We start from the raw sequence: 26257 nt of genomic DNA on the forward strand, positions 1-26257 counted from the left end.
ACGGATAACCCATCACACCAAGCCACTCCGCCTGTTGCTCTCGGGAAATCACAACACGGTTATTCGCTTCCACGTCACTAATTCCCCCCATAACCCTATTGTACTCGGCTAGCCCTGGTTGAAATTACATAACCCAGTGATAAACTGGCCTACTGGCTCGGTCGTTAGCTGGAGCGCTCACTGCCATGCCACCTGCCTGCGGTCTGCTCGGCCACCACTGGAGGTCGCTGATTCCTGCGTTCCCAATGAACCCATTGACCTTTCCTCTATCCCTCCAATATATCATGATCTAGAGCAGGGGTGGGCAATTATTTTTCCCGGGGGGCCGAATGAGCAACTGAAAATATGTTGGAGGGCCGGGCCAAAATTCCAAACACAATTATGCATAATATACATTTTATTTCTATATAAAAAGCAGTAAATGGCAGTGTTTTGACCCCTGGTAAGAGTGTATGTTATTATTTGGCAATTAAAAGGTGAGGTTAGCTTTCAAAAATATAATTTATTCAAATAGAATTTATTTCCAAAATGATAAACAAAATGTGAAACATTAATAACAAAGGGCATGTATGAAAAAGTGCTATACAAATAAAGTTATTATTTTGAGTTTCATATACTATTGAAACAATGATTTTCTTAGCTTTCTAAAGACATCACATCATCTTATAGCCAAAATAAACAAGACATGTCACTGAACTGTGTAAAGAAAAGTGTCCCAGTAGCCTTTTTTACTTTACATGCCTATATTAAACATTTAATGTTTTCAGAACTGTGCAAAAAAAAAGAAAGAAAAAAAAGTGTCCCATTTCACTTGTTATATTTCCACATTTTAGTGTTCTTCAGCTCTTTTTTTTTCATTCAGTGTGATAAATCCAGTCTCTGTTGAGCTTTAACAAGTCCATCAAAGTCAGGTTGCATGTCTGAGGTGGAGATGCGAAGCACAGCTGCCAGATGTTCATCAGTGAGAGAGGATCTGTACCTGGACTTGGTAAACGTCATGACTGAGAATGTCTGTTCACATATAGGTGGATCCAAAGAGAACCAACATCTTCTGAGCATGTCTTCTCATGTTTGGAAAGTTCTCCTCCTTGAGAGCAGAGTAGAACTCTAGCAGTGATGCTGACTTAAAGTGCTCTTTCAGTAGTGAATCAGACTGCAGGTCAATGAGTTCAAGCTGAACATCAGTGGGTGCACTATCAACACTGCAGGTAAAGGGAGAGGAAACCAGCTGCATTTCATCCTCAACCTTTTTGAAATCTTGAAAACGCATTGAAAATTCATCATGCAGTGCTCCCAACATGGATGAGTACCTGTGCCGGTGATCAGCTGATGGTTTGACTTCTTTCAGGGTTTTCATGTGTTTGAGATTGTTGCTGCCTAGTTGCCTTGAAATTTATTGCAACTTTGTCATGAAGGCTTTCACATGGCTATGCATTTCATGAGCAAAAAGGCCCTTGCCCTGCAGTTGTGTGTTCAGTAGGGATGGGTACTGTTCACATTTGAACCGATACGGTACCGGTACCTGTGAATCGATACCGGTACCCAACGGTACCCTTTTTCTGTACTTTAGTCTCCAAAATTGAATCTACCTACCTCAGTTGTGAAAAAAGAAATCCAAACTTCAAATAACCACACTTTCGACCGTTTTCGGCTTGCCCCGACTGCTTTGTTGTTGAATCAAGTCAAATCCTAGGTAAGCGTATATTGTGCGTGTGAACGTTGACATGAAAGAAAAAAAACGTTAAAAAAAAAAATATTAAAATCATAATTATCATGTAATCTTTCGCGGGCCGGTCAGAATCATCCCGCGGGCCGGATACAATGCCCAGGTCTGATCTAGAGGCTGTTTTTAGCAAACAGCATGCTCTCTCCCTACCACCCCATCGTCTGTACTGCGCCATTGACCTGCTCCCGGGGGCCCCGCTCCCCGCTAGTCGCCTGTTCAACCTCTCACGCCCAGAGAGGGAGTCCATGGAGAAATATGTCCACGAGTCCCTGGCCTCAGGCATTATCACCCCCTCCTCCTTGCTTGTCGGTGCTGGTTTCTTTTTCGTCTCTAAGAAGGATGGTTCCCTTCGCCCCTGTATTGACTATTGTGGCCTCAACAACATCACGGTCAAGAACAAGTACCCTCTTCCATTGATTAACTCTGCTTTTGAACCCCTGCAAGGTGCCACCATTTTTACAAAGCTGGACCTCAGCAATGCCTATCACCTCGTCCGTGTCTGGGAGGGGGACGAATGGAAGACAGCCTTTAAGACACCGCTCGGTCACTTCGAGTACAAGGTAATGCCCTTTGGGTTGACCAACGCCCCTGCTGTCTTCCAGGCCCTTGTCAATGACGTTCTCCGTGATGTCCTGAACCGCTCTGTTTTTGTGTATTTGGATGACATTCTGATTTTTTCCCGCTCTATGGAAGAGCACGTCCAGCATGTCCGCCGGGTCCTCCAACGCCTGCTGGAGAACAAGTTGTTCGTTAAGGCAGAGAAGTGCGAGTTCCACGTCTCCTCCATCGGGTTCCTTGGCTACATTATCGAGAGCGGTCAGATCCGGGCGGACCCCGAGAAGATCAAGGCGGTGCTGGACTGGCCCAGACCCACCAACGTCAAGCAGCTCCAACGCTTCCTGGGGTTTTTCGAACTTCTATCGACGTTTCATCAGGGACTACAGCCGGGTCGCCGCACCCCTCACCCAACTCACTTCACTTTCCGTGCCCTTCGTCTGGTCCGATAAGGTGGACTCCGCCTTCTCCGAGCTGCGTAGGCGCTTCACCTCCGCGCCCATCCTCGTCCAGCCGGACACGTCCCGCCAGTTTGTGGTGGAGTTGGACGCCTCCAGTACCGGGGTAGGGGCGGTCCTCTCTCAGCGCTCCGCTCTCGACCAGAAACTACACCCCTGCGCTTTCTTTTCTCGCCGCCTGACCCCGGCCGAGGTCAACTACGATATCGGGAACCTGGAGCTCCTGGCGGTCAAGCTGGCCTTGGAAGAATGGAGACACTGGCTGGAGGGTTCCGAGATCCCCTTCCTTGTCTGGACGGACCATAAGAACCTCGCCTACATCCAGATGGCCAAGCGCCTGAACTCCCGCCAGGCCCGCTGGGCACTGTTCTTCGGTCGATTCAACTTCACCTTGACCTACAGGCCCGGTTCCAAGAACGCTAAACCAGACGCCCTCTCCCGGCAGTTTGTTCCCGAAGGGGTCCTCTCTCACCCAGACAACATCCTCCCCTCCTCCTGTTTGGTGGCTTCCGCCACCTGGGAGATCCAGTCCGTCGTCAGGGAGGCCCAGCTCACCCAGCCTGATCCAGGTAACGGCCCACCTAACCGGCTTTTTGTCCCCGACCTTGTCCGCTCCCAGGTGCTCCAGTGGATCCACACCTCCCGGTTCGCCTGTCATCCTGGGGTCGACCGTACCTTGTCCCTGCTGAAGCGGCAGTTCTGGTGGCCCTCCATGAGGGAAGACACCCGCGCCTTTGTCCTTGCCTGCTCCGTCTGTGCTCGTGGGAAGGCCTCCCACCAACCGCCTGCCGGGCTCCTCCGTCCACTGCCTGTTCCTGGCCGGCCCTGGTCACACGTCACTCTGGACTTCGTCACCGGTCTGCCTCCTTCACACGGTAACACTGTCATTCTAACCATTGTCGATCGGTTCTCGAAGGCTGTTCACTTTGTCGCTCTCCCCAAGCTCCCCTCTGCTTCAGAGACTGCGGACCTTATGGTGCTCCACGTCTTCCGCCTCCACGGGATCCCGGTGAACATCGTCTCCGACAGAGGGCCTCAGTTTATCTCCCAGGTTTGGAAGGCCTTCTGCCGGGCCCTGGGAGCCACGGTCAGCCTCTCCTCCGGGTACCATCCACAGACCAAAGGACAGTCGGAACGAGCCAACCAAGACCTAGGGTCCCCCCTCCGCTGCGTCACTCACTGCCCGGGATCCCTCTGGAGCGCCTTCCTACCGTGGATCGAATACGCTCACAACTCCCTGTCCTCCGCTGCCACAGGTCAGTCCCCTTTCGAATCCTCTCAGGGCTACCAGCCTCCACTGTTTCCTACTCAGGAAGAAGAGATCTCAGTCCCCTCAGTGCAGGCGCACCTTCGTCGCTGCAGGAGGATATGGAAGGACACCAGGGCCGCGCTGCTCCGCTCCGCTGACCGGAATCGCCGCTTCGCTGACCGCCACCGGACCCCGGCTCCCAACTATCAACCAGGTCAGATGGTTTGGCTCTCGTCCCGAGACCTCCCCCTAAAGTCAGTTTCCCGGAAGCTCACCCCCCGTTTCGTTGGTCCCTACGAGATTCTGTCTATTATCAATCCCTCAGTCGTCAGGCTCAAGCCTCACCCTCTTTTCATGTCTCACAGTTGAAGCCGGTGGTCTCCAGTCCTTTGTCCCCTCCAGCTCCGGAACCTCCTCCTCCGCTGATCATTGATGACCACCTTGCTTACACTGTCCGGTAGCTGCTGGACGTGCGCCGCCGCGACCACGGTTTCCAATACTTGGTGGACTGGGAGGGCTACAGTCCGGAGGAGCGCAGTTGGATCTCCCGCCAGCTGATCCTGGATCCTGCCCTCATCCAGGATTTCCATCGGGCCAATCCGGACAAGCCTGGAGGGTCGCCAGGAGGCGCCCGTAGAGAGGGGGGTCCTGTCACAATCATGGCGAGAGACGCCATTTCTCTACCTACTTCCACGCCCTTATATGGGGAGCTTCCGACGCCATCTATCAGCCCAGCTGAGAGTCATCAGCCCATCAGCCCAGCTGAGAGCCGTCAGCTCATCAACGGTCTGGATATCAACCCTGCGGATCCTGTTCTTGATCGTCTCAGTGTTATCCTATCTACCCTAGGTACGAGGACGTACTTAGCCTTGCCTGCTCTGTCTGAACCTCTGTTCTCCCTGTGCCCAGGACCACCACTCCCAGCCGACGCTGTCTCCTGACGTACTACCTGCCTGGACATTCCTGAGGAACTCTAGCAAGAGTCACTACTCGTCCAAAGTCGCACATTCTTGTATATTCTCTACTGCCTTGTCTGCTTGGTACCCAAAGGAATTAAAACCTACTTAAAACGCTCCATTCTCTCTCTCCCTGTGTTCTGCTATTGGGCTCCGCCACCGCTGCCCTAACACTATCCCAGTGTAATTAGCTCAGGGCAGGAAGCACTCAAGCCCTGTTTTCCATTGTTAAGTCAATCGTACAGCCTCCTGACACTCTCACTCCACAAATGCACTCTGTTTCTCAATGCAATTTGTTTATGGACTTTTTCAATGCTAAAATCACAAAAATACATCAGCAACTGTCTTCCTCAACTAATGTCACCTACAGTTCACCATGTTCCTTCCCTGATGCTCCCATTCTCTACTCTCTCTCTAGTTTTCTACTCCCATCTGTTAGTGACATATCAGACCTCATCCGAAAAGCTAAATCTTCTACATGTCAGTTAGACCACCTTCCCACTCACCTAGTTAAAGCCTGCCTACCATCCTTGTTTTCTCAAATAACTGCCATCATACACTCCTCCCTTACCTCTGGTCTTGTTCCATCCGCCCTCAAAACAGCAGCTATTACTCCCATATTAAAGAAACCTGGTGCTGCAGACCCCAATATTCTAAATAATTTCCGGCCTATTTCTAATCTCCCATTTCTTGCCAAAATACTGGAAAAAACTGTGGCAGCCCAGGTTCACACTCATCTCTCCAGCAACAATCTGTTTGAGCAATTTCAATCTGGTTTTCGATCTCTCCATAGCACTGAAACAGCCCTAGTCAAAATCACAAATGACTTACTAGTGGCTGCCGATTCTGGTCTCCTCACTATACTCATACTTCTGGATCTCTGCAGCATTTGACACCATTTCACATTCCATTCTTCTAGACAGACTAACCTCCATTGTCATCACTGGCACCCCTCTTCACTGGTTCAACCCATACCTCACAGACCGCACTCAATATGTACAACTGAAAAATGTCAAATCACACTCCACTTCAGTTACCACCGGTGTCCCCCAGGGTTCTGTTCTGGGCCCTCTCCTTTTCCTAATCTGTCTCCTACCCCTTGGCAACATCTTCAGAACATTTGGTCTGCAGTTTCACTGCTACGCAGATGATACCCAACTCTATTTTTCCACTAAACCTGACTCTGCACTCCCCGCCACCTCCCTTACTGAATGTTTAAAGGAAATAAATGTATAGTTCACAGTCAACTACCTAAAACTAAACAGTGATAAAACCAAGGTACTCCTCATTGGTTCCAATCTACCATAGCCAAATCCGACAGTTTTCCCCTCACCATTGACAACTCTACAGTCTTCCCTTCCCCTCAGGTTAAGAGTTTGGGTGTCATCCTCGATAGCACACTGTCATTAAAATCTCACATAATATTTAATATTAACATCACACGGTCTGCTTACTTCCACCTACGCAACATAAATTGTCTCCGCCCCTCACTTACAGCACCGCTATTCTTGTTCACGGCCTGGTCACATCCCGCCTGGATTACTGTAACTCCCTCAAATCAAATCAAATCAAATCAAATTTATTTATAGGGCCCGACAACACACGTTAATGTCCCCATGGGCCGTACAGATCTTCTTTAAACAAGTCAAGAAGAAAACATAACAATAAGTCAAGAACAGAACAAGAACACCATAAGGTCCAAACATTTTTAGATGAATGCAAATAAATGAAAGAATGCAAGCACTCCCAGACATACCCCACGCGAAGGTAAGGAAAAACTCACTAAAACCTAACAATAGGGAAAAAAGCTCCACAGGCAGTGTGGAGGTGAGAAACCTTAGAAGGGCCATTCAAGGGGGGATCTCCCTTCTTAGATGTTGGTGATAGTAGTGTTGCAGACGGACAGTTGGTAAGCATGCACTCTCCTCATTGGTCTCCCACACAAGTACCTCTATAAACTCCAACTGGTCCAAAACTCAGCCGCCCGAATTATCACTAGAACTCCCTCCACCAACCACATCACTCCTGTTCTCCACCAACTTCACTGGCTGCCTGTTAAGTCACGCACTGACTACAAAGTATTACTACTCACTTTCAAGGCCCTCCATAACCTAGCCCCTCCTTATCTCACAGAACTTCTCCAGTCCTACACTCCCTCTCGGTCACTCAGATCCTCCTCTTCCTTCCAACTTGTCACTCCCCCTTCCTGTCTGACTACCATGGGATCCAGAGCCTTCTCCCACTGTGCCCCCCGCCTCTGGAATTCCTTACCACAAGAAATCCGTGAAATAGATCAGGGTTTCCCAAAGTCGTTTATTTTAAATTTTTTATGCAGTCAGGCCACTGAACTTAGAAGCAGGCCAGGCCAGTGTTTCTAGTTGCACCAGCGCAATAGTTAGATAACCTAGGTGGGGAACAACCAGGAGATCACTGCAACTCACACAAGTTGTAGAACTATCTCTCCCTCTCTCTCTTGCTCTCACATACACACAAAGGGAGCCGCATGTGATTGGTGGAGGCGGGACCCTTACAAAAAAACTGCTAATCATTGACATGATTGCTAGCCTGTAATAATCCCCCCCAGAAAAATCTACTTTGCATTTGATATATTGCAAATATATGCCATCACACACACTGGCATTTAAAGGGTTAGAATTATAAAATGAATATGTGGTGTTATGATCAGGGCTGAAGTTGAATAAAAGATTGTATTTTTTTCAATTACAAAAAAACTGAAAATCCATAAAAATCTGTGTTGTTGCTAATCATACATTATGCTAGCCTGTTTTTTAACAATAATTTGTGATGCCATCACAAACACTGGCATTAAAGGGTACAAATTAAAAAAGTCATGCACCAGAATGCAGGAAATGAAGTCTTTGTAACAAAAAAAATCCTGGTGGGGGACCCCCAGACCCCCTGCTTAAAAAGTGGCCTGAATGGGGCTATATTTTGCACTATATTTCCTGGCCTGAATGATTTCCCCAGTCCGGCCCTGGTTAAAAGCCTCCAATGCTTATTAGTGTGTGTGTGTGCGCGTTTGAACGTTTGCATGTTTCAACCATACATTTCCATAAAAAAAAAATAAAAGAATATTATAATTCTTATATATATATATATATATATATTTTTTTAAACCTATAATAGTGGGGGTCGCGGCTCTCTGACACCGTTATTTGGGGGTCGCGGACTGAAAAATTTGGGAACCCCTGAATTAGATAACCTCCCCACCTTTGTTTCCCGTCTCAAAACACATCTGTTCATTCTGGCCTATTCATTTTCATTTTAAGTTTATTATAACTGCTCCCCTATGTAACTATGTAACTCTGTGTAATACTGTGTTTTTACTGTGTGTAATTGTATTTGTTTTTAACACTGTACGGCGACCTTCGGTGCTCAGAAAGGCGCCTTTAAATAAAATGCATTATTATTATTATAGAGAGAGAGAGAGAGAGAGAGAGAGAGAGAGAGAGAGAGAGAGAGAGAGAGAGAGAGAGAGAGAGAGAGAGAGAGAGAGACAGAGAGGCTTAGAGAGAAAAGCGAAAATCCTGTGGTCTGGGGGTGTGTCACTACATCATAATGCAGAGCTGAGCTACTGTACCAAAGTCTGTCTGAAGAGAAGTAGCTTCACTCTGCTGCCATGTTGATAAAGACAGACTGACTCTTATCTCTTTGAATGGGGAGACATCCGTATCTTAAAGGTGCTATAGATAACATTTTAATGTAGGAATCTGTTATAATCAGCCTCGCTCTGGCCCCACGAACAGTCTCTCTGGCCTCATGAACAATCATGCGTCACTAGGGGTGGAACGGTTCACAAAATCGACGGTTCGGTTCGTATCACGGGTTTGGGCTAACGGTTTTCGGTTCGATATACGTTGTTTTTTATTTAAAAAAAAATGAACACTCAAAAATCTAAACATGCTTCTCATTTATATAAAAAAATAAAAGGTTTACAGTGTTTACAGCCTTAAATAATGTTTGGCACACAAAGACCGAACTGACTGAAAATTATAGGCTACATTTGTCAAAGTATTAACTTAGTGCAAACAAACAATATGCTCAGCCAGCACTAGACTTTCCTTTCTTTAATATAAACACAAAAAAACAATGTCAACAATGTTTAAATTCCCTGATTGTAAAGATTAGTTTTCCGCTTGAAATTAAAGTGCAGTATTTGAAATACAATGAAAGGAATATGGCTGGATTTCTTATCAAAGGGAAAAGTGTCACTGTTATTAAAATAAATAAATAAACAAATTAGAAGGCCATCAATATAAATTGCAGCATACATCAAACCAACACACACACACTGTACTGTTTCAAAGCAACACTGCTCTGTTCATTCTATTTTTAAAATACGTACATTATCTGTCTACATTTATTTAGACTAACATTTAAATATTGAGTGCAACTGTGGTGGATTAACGTAATTCGGTGAGTTGGAACTATATGCGTTGGGGGGTAAGTCCGCACAGACAATTTAGCGTGTGGTACCACTACCTTCAGACCTTCTCGACTCTAACGGTACCAGAGTTGAATCGAGTTGATAGCATGCAGTGGAAAAGCGGCAATAGTCCCGGTTGGAGTTAGTAAACACAGTTGTATGTTAGCCTTCTTGGATGTTGAATAAACGCCTATCATTGTCTTTAAACACCCCGCCTCTCAGACTCCCATTTTCTCCTCTGCTAGCTAGTAGCTACGATAACATTTCATTGGCTGTATTAGCTGGCGGGCTACCATAGATAAAACGTGCGTTGTGTTGTACTAACTGCTAACGTTATGGCAAGATGTGTGTAGGCCTATGTAATGTTAATGGCTATGTTTTTAAAGTCGTAATGAAGATTGATATTGCACTTGCCATTTACACAAACTGACTAGCACCTGGCTGCAGTGCTGCTGCTGCTGCCTGCAGCCAGTGCTCACCTCTCCCGGCTCTGTGCCAAATGAATTTAATTTTTTTTTATTTGCGCATCCCCTGAACCGTACAATACACAGACGCCCCGAACCGTGGAGGTCGTGCCGAACGGTGTACGGTTCCAATGTGTATCATTCCACCCCTATGCGTCACTCATAGACAGTACTCTGCTGCCATCCTGTGGCCTGTCGGCGGCACTACATGTGTCCACCCTGTGCCTTGGTCTCTGTTTATCTGTATTTATGAATCTGTTCTCTGTCATGCTCCCTGTGTTCCTGCTATCTGTAATGTTCCCCTGCCTAGTCTAGTGTCCTCCCATGTCTGTGTTTGTATTATGATCTAGTCTGTACTGTATTCATTCCAGTCATGTATTCTAGTCTGTCCGTGTCTTCCCAGCTGTGGCCTATTGTGATTAGTGCCTGTATATATACCTGCCTCTCCCTTGTTTCCAGTGTTCCGTCATTGTTCTGTTTACCCTACCTGCGTGAGCTCCCCGTCTGTCCTGCTCTGTGTATCCTGTTGTGTTCCTGCATTCCCTGCCGTTCACGGAATTGCCCTTTACCCTGTATTTCCCTTTCCCCGTGAGTTCGTTCCCGTTAGCTAGTCCCGTTTTCCAGCTCTGCTGAGGTTTTGTTTCCGTGTTTTACAGTTCGCCTTATTTGTTCAGTGTAACGTGCTTGTATCATTGTTTACTGCTGCTCAGTAAAGCCTGTTTATCTTCAACGTCGACTCGTGCCTCGTCTCTCTCTCACTTATCATTGTCCAGCACTTGAATCCTACGCTCTCTAAACAGCCCCATTGTAACATGATCATACATTTATGATCATACTTTTTTTTTTTATAATAATAATACATCCACGGGCGGCTAGGTGGCGCAGTGGGCAAGGCGCTCGCCACCAACGCAGGAGATGCTGGGTTCGAGCCCAGCTCTCGGTGTTGCTACCAGCTTGGCTGGTCGTTCATACTAATACAATTGGCAGTATTAGGGGGTGGGAAGCTGGTGGGTGGGGATCGGACGTTGTGGACAGCGACTCCTACAGGTCGGTTGGTGCGCCTGCGCAGTAGAATCAGGAAGCGACGGGGGCGGCGTGACCCTCCCACGCAGACCCCCGACGCTGAGAGATCGCGCTGTTCAGGTGAAAAGATGCGACGGCTGCCTCCTCGAGTACCGGAGGGGACACGTGATGTAAGGCTTAGTCCACATTGCAGCCGGCTTGTGGGAGGCATGGCCAACAGCGTTCGAGACAGGGGAGGGTAGAATTGGACGATACGAAATTGGGGAAGGGAGAAAAAAAATATAGAAAATGGGGAGAAAAAGTAGATCCACGGAGCTTTTAGAAATGTGTGGAATAAAAGTATTGCTTTTCCCCACAAAATAAATATTGATGAATGAATTTATGATTTAAAAATGTTGGTCGGTCCAAAATTAATGTTGTTGTTTACATGTGTGCATCTATCCCTACCCTACTTCCCATTGCCCCACGTGGAATGCACCTGATTGGATAAATGACATGCTGGTGCTCTAGTGTGACATCTAGCAGCTGAATGTTTTCTATTCTATAGCACCTTTAATATTCAGTCATACATATTGTTTTTTTCTTTCATATGTTGCTGGTAGGTTACTGAAAACACAGAATGGTTGATTTGATCAAAAGGGACAGAAAAGTGATAGAAAAATGCCTTTTTCCACTTAGATCAGCTTCTACACATGCGCAATCCAATGGTTTCTGCCACATACTCCTTAGTTACCATGGCAACCACTCACTGGCATGATCCCTGGCTTTATATCAGAGATCCTGATTAATTGAAAACATCTTTACTAACTCACATTTCACCTCAAAATGTAGTAAATTACAATGTTACTCAACATAAAATCCCATTATCCCAAATGTCTATCCACATCTGTCTGTAAATACCTGCATATAATCCTTTTTACATATCTGTAGATATTGATAATCTCCCTTACTCTGACTAGTTACGCCTCTGTCCAGTACAACCTTCTTCATACCTGTATCACTTCAGACAGAAGCACTTGTTACCGCAAGCCTCTTCTGTGTTTTGGTACAGTTGAAGTTGTGCTCACATTTGCAATTGTTCCGTGCCCGGGGACGCTGATTCGTTCCCCAGACCACCTTTTCAAGTGGTCCCGGACACGGACCGGTTATCCGCCCCCGGGGACGGAACGCAGCGTTCTCACTACACTACTTTTGGGGCAATTGTGCTCGGAAACGGCCCCGGATGCCTAGTGTGAAAGCACCCAGAAACTGTGTTCTGAATTGGTAATGTGTCCCGCATTCACATCATACTGTTTGTTGTAATATAAAATTTCGTGATACATTCTCCATATAGAAGCCAGCTCAGCCTCAACTGGTTTTCATCAATGCAGGGCTACCAGCTCTAAATGACAGACACTGCATCTTTTCAGTGAAACACGCCTTAACACATTCAGGGCCATTGGGATTAGACTTTGAGGCCAACTTTTCATTACAAGTTTTCACTGTGCGTGAGGTTTTTTGTAGAGCTAAATCTATATTTTATATTATTGCTATGTGTCCATTGTCATTGTCAATTGACAGTATAAACCTTCTCTTCAATATGCCATAAAGAAATAATTTTTTCATTAATTCGTTCCCGTTTTATAGCGTCGTGAATATGAACTATATACCGGAATGGTTAGGGGTAATTCCTGCAAAGCTAGTTATAGGGCGCTAAGCTAATAACCTTAAATCTATTGGCGTTTCGGCCCTACACAAGCTAGAGTTAAAAATCAAAATGCATATGATCGGTATCATGTTCCACCATGAATGCATGAAAGGGGGGGGGGGGCGGGGGAAGTCGTTTCTGATTATTGATTATCAATAACGGCATTCGTTATTGCAACATCATACGCTGACCGGGTGGATGGCTATGAGAACAAGGCCCGATCAGACTGAAATTGACGTCAAATCGCTCTTACCTGTGGCCGGTTGGATTCCAAAAATAATTTCCCAGTTATTTGATCGCCATCTGGTAGATCGATATGTCCATTGGCTGATGCTATATTCCTTTACTGCATACTGAATTCGGCGTTGCAAAAAGTATTCCAGGCGATGTGGTGAAGCCATAGCTTTAGGCTAACAGAAAATCTAACCCGGAGCGTATATATACGTGGTTGGCCGCGAATCGGTTAATTATACATCTTACAGTAGCTGTTTTTGTGTGTGTGTGTGTGTCTGTGTGTGTGTGTGTGTGTGTGTTTGTGTATCTTTATGTATGTGCGTGTTTGTGTATTTGTGTGTGCGTGCCCAGGTATGATAGTCTGTTTCCAGGCATAAGCATGTACCTGTCTGACAGGAAAGTGTGCCAAGTGTGTGGTGACGACGCCTCCGGCTGCCACTATGGAGCTGTTACCTGTGGGAGCTGCAAGGTGTTCTTCAAGAGGGCTGCAGCAGGTGGGTCTCACACACACACACACACACACACACACACACACACATACACACACACGCACACACGCACACACACGCACACACGCACGCACACACACACACACACACACACACACACACACACACACACACACACACACACACACACACACACACACACACACACACACACACACAGTGTCATGGATACAAACACATGCAAGGACACACAGTGTCAGGGACACAGATATAGGCACACACACAGTGTTGGAATATATAAATGCATAGGGGAGGGACACATACTGTACATATTGTACTTATTAAATTTCCAGCTCATTCAATCACTTAGGCAGCCAGCCAGCCAGTCAGTCAGTCAGTCAGTCAGCCAGCCAGTTAGTTAGTCAGTCATTCAGTCATGCAGTCATTCAGTCATTCAGTCAGTCAGTCAGCCAGTCAGCCAGCCATACAGCCAGCCTGTCAGTCAGTCAGTCAGTCAGCCAGCCTGTCAGCCAGTCAGTCATTCAGTTATTCAGTCAGTCAGTCAGTCAGTCAGTCAGTCATTCAGTCATTCAGTCAGTCAGTCAGTCAGTCAGCCAGTCAGTCAGTCATTCATTCATTCAGTCAGTCAGCCTTCCATACTGCCAGCCTGTCAGACAGTCAGTCAGTCAGTCAGTCAGTCATTCATTCATTCAGTCAGTCAGTCAGCCAGTCAGCCAGCCATACAGCCAGCCTGTCAGCCAGTCAGTCATTCAGTCATTCAGTCAGTCAGTCAGCCAGTCAGCCAGCCATACAGCCAGCCTGTCAGACAGTCAGTCATTCAGTCATTCAGTCAGTCAGTCAGCCTGTCAGCCAGTCATTCAGTCAGTCAGTCAGTCAGTCAGTCAGTCAGTCAGTCAGTCAGTCAGTCAGTCAGTCAGTCAGTCAGTCAGTCAGTCAGTCAGTCAGTCAGTCAGTCAGTCAGTCAGTCAGTCAGTCAGTCAGTCATTCAGTCAGTCAGTCAGTCAGTCAGTCAGTCAGTCAGTCAGCCAGCCATACAGCCAGCCTGTCAGCCAGTCAGTCAGTCAGTCAGTCAGTCAGTCAGTCAGTCAGTCAGTCAGTCAGTCAGTCAGCCAGCCATACTGCTCAATACATACCGTCTCAACAAAGGACCCAGCTTGAGCGAAATATAGAAATAAGGATCTAATCTAATTATAAATGGTCATAATATCACGTCACACAAATCTGCATATTATTCCCCGCCAACAACGATTATACTTGTTATTGGGCGCCATCGCTTGAACGCCAACAACGAGTATACTTGTTATTTGATCGTTATTTCTTTTATTCGATATTTCTATTCATTACAGGCACACGGACTCGGGGTTAACATGGGGAATCATCCTGAGAATGCCAAAGTGCAATACCGGCCGCATCCTCCCAGGTGGCATTATCGAGCACCCTTTGCAACCTTATATCTTGGCCTGTGCAACGATCAAATGTCTCCGGGCGCACTTTTCTTTGTCCGGCAAGGCGAGCGGTTCTCCCGATTGCATTGAAGCACATCAAATACCCCCGATCCATATGTTGTGGTGGGTTATGTCGTGGACCAGATGGAGATCAGATGGACCAGATGGCGATCAAACAATTGGAATATTATTTTTGGTAAGGGCTATCTGACGTCAATTCTAGCTTGATCGTGCAATGTTTTTATACCAATCCAGCTGATCAGCGTTTTTAGTGTTTAGTGTTCAATACAAATTATTTGGGAATAGTAGCGTGTCCAGGCAAGAAACACCAAAGCTTATAGTAGAATACATGTATAAGGCTATAACTCAGCCTTTCGGGAATTACCCCAGACCACTCTGAAATTATACTTATATTCACCACGGGATAACACTTGAACGTATGCATGGAAACATTTTCTCTTTTTTGCATCTTGGCCGGAAGAAAGTCACTGTCAAATGTGTTAAGGATTGTGTTGGCAGAGGACCTAAACGCAAACAGAGACGAGGAGAGATGTAGATTGTCGAATCTTGAGCACTGCTCCTTTAATTCGAGTAACTGGTAATGCACAGAGAAGAGAGAGCAAGTCTCCCACAAAATATATATGTATATATATATGTTTTTTAAGCTCAGCTCTCAACGGGACCTCATTAATTGGATGTGCATCTATTGTAGCTTCATACTCCAGAAACATTACCAAAAACTACATGAAAACATGCATAGACTATGGCTAGTTTGAATATAATGGTATGGAACACCGGTGGGATAAACAAACAACACAAGCGCAAAAGCGTGCTTACACTGATGAAAAAAGAACATGTGGACGTGGCACTATTAAGCGAAACGCACATTTTAGAGGGAGACATAAATACGTTAGCGGATAACATATACCATAATATTGGTCACTCTTCTTTTGCTACGAGAACTAGAGGGGTAGCCATAGTCGTCAGACGCAAATTAAATATCGAATTGAAAGGGGTATGGTCGGATGCTGAGGGGCGCATAACTATAGCTAGGATTATACACAATAACAGGAAAATTGCATTGGCAGCGGTATATGCCCCGAATTTGTACGAAGTGGGTTTCTTCACTTCACTAACAGGAGAAATGTTAAACCATCCCGAGTACTCATACATAATAGGTGCGGATTTTAATGCCATTTGGAACCCAAGGATGGACAAAACTTACCTTTCCTTCTCCAGCGAACAAAAGAATTCATCTAAAGCATTAAAAGATTGGTCGAAATCAACAGGAGTAACTGATTTATGGCGTTCACTTAACCCCATGACCCGCAAGTACTCCTGTCGTTCGGCGAGACACAACACACTATCCAGAATCGATTACGTCTTTGCATCCCCGAGAATATTTGATAAATACGAAGTGGAAATGACACCCAATGCGCTATCAGATCACTGCTACTTAATCCTGAAAGCAACATTTGGTACATTATCTACCCGGGCCCCAAGATGGCGTTTTAATTCGATGCTGCTTAACAACAAGGAATTCATTACACAAATTAAAGAAGCTCTCACAGTATTCCTACAAGATAATGCTAACTCGGTGCAAGATCCCAGAATATTATGGATGTCGGTAAAGAGTATGATCAAGGATTTCTCGGATAGATTTACCTCCATATTGCGCAAAAATCAAAACACAAAACTGTCTGAAATGGAAACGCTTTACTCAACGCTTTTTAATTCTTTAAAATACAACAACTCTACTAGACTAGATAACCAAGTTAACATTCTAAAGACCGAGATCAAAGCAATGTACAGACAAAAATCGGAATTGCAAATACGCAGCACTAGACAACAGCAGTACTTCCAAGGTTCTAAACCTAGTCACCTATTAGCCATGCGACTAAGAATTAATGCAAAATTTGCAGATATAACTGCCATTAGGAAACAACAAGCTCTAGTAACAGAACCCAAAATAATAAACGATACATTCAAAGAATTCTACTCCGATTTATATAACTCAGAAACGACCTTTGATCAAGACAAATTAGACACATATCTTAATCAAATTACTCTCCCTAAACTTACGGATGAAGACGCTAAACAGTTAGAAGTACCGATCACATTAGAAGAACTCAAGAAGGCCATATACGGAATGAAAAACGGCAAAGCTCCGGGAATTGACGGTATCCCATCAGAAATGTACATTTCTTGCTGGGACATATTTGGACCCTTATTACTAAATATGATCTTATACTCAGTCAAAGAGGGAAGCTTCATTGAACACCAAAATACCGCACTCATTTCAGTTCTTCACAAAAAAGACAAAGACCCCACTGAATGCGGTAGTTACCGTCCTTTAAGCCTCCTCGGAACCGATGTCAAACTGTACTCTAAGATATTAGCCATCAGATTGCAAAAGCATATGACGTCTTTAGTTCATACGGACCAAACAGGCTTCATAAAAGGTCGCCTGATCAATGATAACATAAGGCGAATACTGCACGTACTAGATACAGACAAAGAGGACATCACACCTAAGGCGATACTATCCCTGGATGCTATGAAAGCATTTGACAGGTTGGAATGGTCGTTTCTATGGGCAGTATTGGAAAAGATGGGGTTAGGAAAAGGTTTCATTGATATGATTAAAGTACTATACAAGGACCCATCGGCCATGATTACAACAGGCACAATCATCTCCAAAATCTTTCCGGTATCACGCTCTGCCAGACAGGGTTGCCCTCTTAGTCCCGGACTATTCAATTTATCATTAGAGCCTTTAGCACAATATATAAGACAATCCCAATCCATAGAACCAATCGTAATCAAGGGCACACAACAAAAAATTCGTTTATATGCGGACGACGTAATATTGTTCATGCAAAACCCCAACACCACATTGCCTCATCTGCTCAAGTTGATTGAGAACTTTGGTGATTTATCGGGATTTAAGATAAATTGGCCGAAGTCGGCTTTCCTTCCACTTAACACCCCTGCAAAAAAAGATATAACCCTCCCAGGTGCGATACCGATGGTAAAACATTTCAGATGCTTGGGAGTGGAAATATTCCCCACCATAAGACAAACGGTGAAGCACAATTACACAAAAATACAGAACAAAATCAAGGACGACCTGGACAGGTGGGCAAAACTTAAAAACTCAGTACAGGCAAGGGTATCAATAGTTAAGATGGATGTATTACCAAGAATCAATTTCTTCAGCTCAATGCTTCCGTTACCTCCTCCAGAGGGCTACTGGAAAAGATTACAAACCTCCACATACAAATTTATTTGGAATAACAAACCACCTCGCATAAAAAGATCCACCGCACAGAGAAGTAAAGCAGACGGTGGCATGGCAGTCCCAGATTTTTTACAATATTTTAATGCCTTCACATTAAGACCATTGAAGAAGATATGGTTTGACCCCGAGGCTTTGGTATCTTGGAGAAAATTAGAAGAAAACATAGTAGCCCCACAGAGATTGAAAGACATAGCATACACTAAACTTTCAATCAAGCATTGTGAGCGAGAATTTGGCCCAATAATAACCCATGCAATCAGGACATGGCGGGAAACACAAAGGAAATTTCCTAACAATCAAGTATGGCATAATCACACTCCCATATTCAATAACAATGCGCTCTTAATGGGAAAACGACCTATAAGATTCCCTGTAGGGGAAGAAAGAGGCATACACTCATTAGGGGATATTTTTAATAACAAGGGCCTCTGTAGTTATGTCGAAATATGCATAAAGTTTAACCTCACCGAGTCCACATGGCTTTTTTACATACAGTTACGACTTTGTATGAGATCTCACGGTGTTCCATTACACATACCAATTGAACACCACAGATACCACAAATTTTTCTATGACAGAGATACATTGGGAGGTTTTGTATCAGGTTTTTATTATCAATTACTAACGTCCTCGTACGAAACCCTTCAACTAGACAATGTCTGGAGGAGGGATATACCAGACCTGGAAAATGACTTTGATTGGCAAGGAGCCTGGGCAAATGTCCGACTTACATCAAGGAACCCGGATCATCAACAAATCAATCTGAACTATATTCACAGGACATACTTGACTCCTATAAGGCTGTGCAAAATGGGGCTTATACAAGACTCCAAATGCTCCCAATGTACAAATGGGGACGAAGGAACATTTATGCACATGTATTGGGACTGCCCACCAGTTAAGGCATTCTGGGAAGATGTGTCCCAACAATTATCAATACTCGTATTTTGGAATATACCTGTACACCCCGCGGTATTGCTATTGAATGATGTTTTTGAGTTTGCAGTGAACCCACAACTAAAAAGATTGGTTTTATCGGGTATCACAGTAGCTAAAAAACTGATTGCATCACGTTGGTTTCAACCGGAAAAAATGTGCCGGAAAGTGTGGTTTCTTACATATCTTGATGTGATATATCAAGAAATATCAACAGCAAGAATTCTAGGGCTCAATGAATCCAAAATGTTAATGTGGTTAGAAGTGGTGGAGAGAATAAAAGCTAGCCTATAATGGTGATGTCTGGTTAGGAGTGAGGGATAATGGAGGTACTATCCAAGAGGGGGGCCGGGAGGGGGGGATTTGAGCTGGAGCATATGTGTGTAGGGTTTTAGAAAATAGGTATTCGGGGTATATTATATACTAACATTTATATAATTGTAACTTCGCTGGATATACACGGTATACGGTTAAAATGTTATTATTGACTATTTTTGTTTTATCCTGTTTCTGTACTTGCATATATTTTAACCACCTTTACTGAAAGTTTCATTATACATTGTGTGTTGAGTACTGACTTTTAATAAGTTTTGTTTTGCAATAATAAAAAAAAAAAAAAAAAAAAAAAAAAAAAAAACACGTCACTAGACGGCACTGCAAAAATACTCGCAGTAGAAACACTTGAAATAAAGAAGGCAAACAACAGTAGCGACACTAAACTGAGAAGACTAGAAAACAAACAAAAACAAAAACACAGCTAAGCTGGAAAAGGAACATAGTGCAACTGTTACTAGGCGAGTGAACGGTGCGTCACAATAAACAAGAACTCGGCAGGAACAGACCAACGGGGAGAAACAAACACCTAGAGCAAGGCAGGAAATTAAATGACCCCACAGGGAGACAAGGGGTTCACAGGCATAAATACACAGGCTGATTAACACAAGAGGGTAATTGGTAACAAGACACACCTGGGAGCAACACAGAACTAACACAAGGCCAAAAACACACTGGGGAATAACTAGACTAGAATCAAAGATACAATTACTGAGACAACACAAGACTGATCAACACTTATAAACACAGACAGAAGGAACACAAGACTAAGGCAGGGGAAACAAGGCAGACCACAGAATTACAGGCATACACTAATGAGGTAAACAAGGTGACAAAGGTATTGAGCAGACATAACTGAACAAGGTGCCATGTTGGGAATAGACCTGTCTCAAACCCTGCCCTCTTTTCTTGATCCTCCAATCACAACTGTCGCTTACCTCGGACAAGTTTGTCCGAGGTAAGCGACAGTTGTGATTGGAGGATCAAGAAAAGGGGCAGGGTTTGAGATAGGTCTATTGTTCAGCAGGTGGAGGAAGTCCATGGAAGAGAAAGTTCAAAGGTGGGGGTTGTTGAGGAGTACAGACAGGAGGGAAAAGTCCTGGGACCGGTGGACCCTTACAAAATTACCATAATATTGTCCCCATAGCTATAATATAGAATATAGATATAGCTCTACAAACAAGGTGACGCACTCCTATCTTTAAAGTGTGGCATAGCTACAACGGGACCCGGCTAATGGCTGGTGCAAAAGAGTTAGAAAAATATCAATAGAATGGTATAAGAAATTGTACAAGTAGAAAACTATATAGAAAATTACATATAGAAAAGGATTTTCATATAGAAAGAAATATATGTATATATCTCCACACATATTAAAGTCTCCCAATAAGATCAACAACCACAAAGGTAAAACAATTGCAAGTGAAAAATAAAACGTATGCAAGTAGGTGTAACAGAGGTACCACGTGTCTATCCACAGTCACGATGGACAGTGCAGTGAAGTGGCTGTGGACGTTAAGCGGTACTGCAAGTAAACTCACTCCCCAGAGGCATCCAGACACATTACCAAGAAGTGAATTCACCTCTTGGTATAGGGGTCTGAGATGCCGCCCGCGGCGCGGGAGACCGGGGTTCATCTCCCACTCAGGGCGATCCCTTAACACATTGGGCGCCGGGCATTGTGCCTAGGGATGTCCCGATCACGTTTCTTTGCTCCCGATCCGATCCCGATCATGTGATTTTGAGTATCTACCGATACCGATCTTTCCAGATCCGATAAAAAAAAAAAAAAAAAAAAAAAAAATGATTCAACAAACATGACCATGTTCACGTCTTAAACTCATACTGAGGCCTTCGTTTTGGTTTTAAATTGCATATCATCATTCATTTATTTATTGTCACACAGAGCAGAAGAATTTTGCCAAAACAAACCAATAGTATCCAGCTGCAGAACGGCAGACCAGCCACACTCTCAGACCCAAACACATTTCCTTTGATTTAATTATACATCAAATGATTTATGTCAAGGATTGCAATGCCTCGCTTGAATGAAGTTAACTTTTCACCTGGATAACGTCAACATTCAGGGTGAATGTAATGTGAGAAATTGGGATTAAAAAAAATATATAATTTTTTTTATTTGGGTCTGAGAGTGTGTTCTGCAGCTGGATACTATTGGTTTGTTTTGGCAAAATTCTTCTGCTCTGTGTGACAATAAATAAATGAATGATGATATGCAATTTAAAACCAAAACTAAGGCCTCAGTATGAGTTTAAGACGTGAACATGGTCATGTTTGTTGAATAAAAAAAAAAGTAATAATAAAAAAAAAAAAAAAAAAAATTGCAGATCCCGATCTTTGGAAAATCACGTGATCGGCCCCGATCACGTGATCGGATCGGGACATCCCTAATTGTGCCCATCATTATACCCAGTCTGCCAGCGCTGTGAGCCTATGGAGATGTTTACCTGTTTTGCAGGGCTATAACTTTTTAAATATTATAGCTATATCTGCATTACTATGGCCCATTCAACATCGATTATCTATCGTTCCGGATGTGGGAACGTTATATTTTTTCATTCATACATTGTTGTGTTAATACCGTCTAGAATATAAGTATGTTTTTAAGCTTTTCTGCTGTAATTCCAAAAACGCTAGTTATAGGCCCTGACGCATATGATAGATTATCGATTGGCGTTTCTTTCCTATACACGCTATATTAAAAAATTTAAATGTATATGATCGGTATACATTATGCTTCATCATGCGTGAAGAAAAGGGGGGGGGGGTCGTTTATAATTCCTTGATCGTCAGTAACGGCTTTATTTAGTATGGGTTGATATATTGATCAGACTGATTGCAAACAAAGAGATGGACAATCGGGCTGAAAATAACGTCAGTGTCCTCTTACCGTTCGCCGATGAGACTGGAGGAAAAAGATCCCAATTATTTGACGTCGATCTATATCCATTTCCGGTTTGTATGGCGCAATAAACGCCGAAATCATATCGATTATTGCGTTTTGAAAGCAATCCAAATGCACTCACGTGTTTGTCTGGACCCACGTAACAAGATATGACTGCCGGAGGGATTTCCTCGATGCACCGATCGCCACTTCCGGTTTAGCATGAGTGTAACTCGCCCGACCATCCACCAGGCGGCGGTATTGAGGCGTTGCAATCTCAGACAGGGTGCCGCTGCAGTCCGGAGGGAGGCTGGATGAATTATGAATGCCATGGCGAAACATTTTTATATTGATCCCAAAAACGATTTACGCCATTGTTGGCGTTCAACGCATGGCGGGCAATAACGACTTACGCCTCTGAAGAAGGCCATGTAGGCCTAAACATGTCGGTTTTTTAAATATTTTTCTAAATAATGTAAGCCAACAAATAAAGGCTTTTTTTTTATTTTTTTTTACCAAATCTTTTTATTTTCATATTTTCAAACAAGAAACAACACAGCACAATAATGACAATATTACATAACAGACATACAAGAACACAAACTAACACAACAATGACTAGACAATAAATTAGACCTATTATATATCGGATACACAACCAGTCAATACAAGTTGTCACAAAGAAAAAGGATAACAAAATAAAATCTTTACTATAAAAAGTGCTTACCGAGCCCCCTCCACCTCCAGGTCCAGCAACCGCAAGCCACAGTCCCGGAGGACCCACAGCCCGGCCCCCCCGCGAGCCAAAGCACCACGCCTCTTTAGCGCCTCGACCCGCAGAGACCCCGAACCGCAGCCCACCCCAGCCAGAGCCCACGATCACCAGACCCAGATCAGAAGGGGGTCAGAAAATATACATAGGACCAATATCGAATGAAAAATAATAAACAAAACAAAATTAAAAATACAAAAACACCATAACCATCAACATACATGAATATTCGCTCTATCCCCCCCCCCCCCCCCCCCTCAGGACCCCAACGTGAGCCATCAATATAATACCGTATCCAGTACTTTCAGTACTTTCCAGAGTCATATGTGTTCTTTTAGTTTTTCCACCACGGCCCACCAGACCGCAATATTGGCCTAATTTTTTATCAAATTTTTCTTAACATGAAAACAAGACAACACAATACAATAACCATAATAACAATACACAAAACTTCACAGGGAGATAACAGAGCAATAATAATAAAAGAAATAACAATTTATAAAAACAGAGTACAACATTTTAATTTAAAGGGGTACTATCTTACAATTGGCCTTTCCCAGTATTCAGTACCGTTTCCCGGCCGTGTGGCTCTATATCAATAAGACTTATGTGTCTAATTCTCATATTGGCGCACTCTTCCAATTCCCCTCACAACCCTCACCCTCACCAATCTGAGTCATCTCAAAACGTGCATATCAGTGATGTCAGAGATTCCCAGCTGCATAACAATGTGGCAATTGTCACCAGGCCACACAGTGGTTGGAGCCCAGCCTCAAAACGGCTTAAGATCCTGAGGTAGAAAAAACGCTGCCCCTGAGTACCCGACCAGAAATACAAAACAATGAACCTTTTCGAAAAACAAAAACCTACAGAGTGTTCCATAGACTCACAGGAACCGTGCAAAAGTGCCCAAACAGTGAAGAAATAGCAAAATAGCAAAATAGCTCCCCCCAATAAAATTCCCCCAGTTATTCCCCCAGTTAAAGTTAAGAAGGACAAGACAAAAGACAAGACAGACAAGACATTTCCTCCTCTCCCTCCCACGAGACCGCCGGACTCCCCCGAACAAGCACCTCAACCCCGCTCAGCCGCACACGGCGGTCCTGACCTTCTCAGCTGTTGCAAACCACAGGTCAATACCAGCCTGCCCCACCCCAATCACCCGCGCCGTGGATATCTCAAATAAAGGCTTTTTAAAAATGTGTAGAGCTGCCTTGGATCTCAACCTTTCTTTTATAGACGTTGGTAGCAGTTGGTAGGTATAAATAAATAGAGTATAGGGAACAGAGTTCAGAGTCGTACAGTATGGCAGCCGAAGGTTATCCTATAACCCTAGTTACATGCGTTCTTGTATCTCGTTCTGCTCTATGGGATATATACCACGTTACTTTGAAAGATTCCGCTACATGCACTTTACACTTGTCCGGCCGCGCCCCTTTCCACCTATATGCATATAAGCGAGGGTGTGACTGTACTTCCGCCTTCCCGTTTCTTTCACTTCAGGAAGTGCTTGCTATACGCACACGGCAAGCAAGTGGCATTTAGCTTAGTTTGTTTTTGTGGTTGCTATTTTTTGGATCCCAAGAATGGCATCACCACCCGGACCTGGGAAGTCTTTTTCTGGGCTCCACCTGCGATTCTCCATCGCAACCTCCTCTGTGGCGAGAGGGTGAGCCCCGGCGGTGTGCGGAGCTGGGTGCGCACCGCCCTCCGGCTCCGGCGTCCCCTCCAGGAGACCCCCGGCCAGCCCGGTCTCTTTGGTGGAGGATGACTTGCGGCGCAAGCTCTCCGCTTCTGCTCGCTCCCGCCATTTGGTGGTGAGCGACTGTGGTGGGTGGTCTGGCGGCTCCACCAGCACTCCCTCCTCCCAACCTCTGCCGTTCGCCCCAGTTCGCCACTCGTGAGAGAGGTAGCTCCGGCGTTGCCATCAAACGGACCCCCGACACGGGCACGGTCTCTCTGATGGCAGACGATTGCGGCACAAGCTCTCCGCCTGCTTGCTCCCGCCGTTAAGAGCGGTGGTGAAGTGAGTAGGGCGGGTGGTTGGTAGTAGGAGGAAGAGTATGCGGGCCACAGGGTTCAAGTCCCTGCGGTTTCTGCGGAAATTCTGGTGCCGGAGAGGGCCTTGCGCCCCCTACCATCACATCCCAGAATGTTACATGGAGGGGGCGGGGGCTTGTCGCTGGCGATGTCAGGGTTCAATTAGAGCCCCAACCCCAAATGGCGAGAGGCCTGAGATGAGAGACGTAAACACGGAGAAAGAGACGGCAGTTGGAACGCACCTCGAGGAGGATGCGCCACACACCGGCAGCAGGTAAGGGGGGCTAGGCCTGAGAGGCTGTATTCCCCGCCCTTTTCCGTCACCTCTCTCTCCCTCTGTTTTTTCTCTCTCTTTCAACCTAAACCCCCATATTCCCCCCCAAAAAATGATGTTTCCTTCAATAAAAAGACCCTCTTAGGAGGGGTGGGTTTTTATTGAAGCAGCGTGGAAACATTTCACTGAATGTGTTTGTGTATACCTTGAACGTGGAGTATGAGTCCAACGGGGCAATTCTTGCTTGTGAATGTAGCCGCTGGCCTAGGGTTTGCGGTTGGTGGCTAGCTTCGTGTTGTGTTTTTTTTTTGGCCAAGGGCACTGCCCCTCTCTTCACCCTGTATGTGTTGTTGCTTTACGTAGTAAGGTGAAACATGGCGGGCGGCAAGTTTTTGCTTATGAAACGGAGCCGTGGGATCTCGGGTGGACGCGTCTTTTAAACAGACGTAGTCCCTGATCCCACGGTCTGGTGGTTAGCTGTTGTTTGGTTGTTCAAAGCAATGAAGCTAGCACACGCTTGCATATGTCTTTCGTTTGTAAATCAACACACAGCTAGTAGCGCAGCTCCTTGTTTCGCCTCATATGTGTTTCGTTTTTACATGAGGTTGGTTGGGGAGGGGTTCCCGGCCATTGTAAACTTCACAGGCTTTCGAGTTTTCTTATTGGCCCGAGAGATATATCCGTGAGTTGAGGTCTGCATGGCAGGTCCCAAATCACGTTGTCAATTGAGAGGTCTCTCTGGGATAAGCCTGGCGTCTTCCCCTCTCGTGTGAGCGGAATTTGTGACAGATGTTTTATTTTTATTTTTTGTAAACCCTGTGTCAGTGTCCTTGCGAGGACCGGTCTTCTCCCGGTTTGACCCAGATAGGGGGGATAGACGTTGTGTTAGGGGCTCTTTCTTATTAGAATTCGCCCGCCACCGTTCTCAGGTCTTACGAGCCTACACGCTGTTTGATATCAGCGCTTGTTCTTACGGGACCGA

General features: G+C 45.0%; 1 protein-coding gene across 2 annotated transcripts in view; it reads left to right on the plus strand.

The window, feature by feature from the left end:
- LOC311242317 (progesterone receptor-like) overlaps positions 1 to 26257 on the plus strand; it is a 97533-nt gene that overhangs the window by 22664 nt on the left and 48612 nt on the right. The window contains exon 2 of one of the 2 annotated variants that reach the window (XM_084331263.1): positions 13151 to 13293. In XM_084331263.1, coding sequence (XP_084187389.1) covers positions 13151 to 13293 — 143 coding nt within the window. The remainder of the gene's footprint in view (positions 1 to 13150; positions 13294 to 26257) is intronic. The other variant, XM_084331264.1, reaches the window with a different exon arrangement.

This window comes from Notolepis coatsorum (genome assembly GCF_963971535.1).
Source record: "Notolepis coatsorum genome assembly, chromosome: 16".
Lineage (NCBI taxonomy): Eukaryota > Metazoa > Chordata > Actinopteri > Aulopiformes > Paralepididae > Notolepis > Notolepis coatsorum.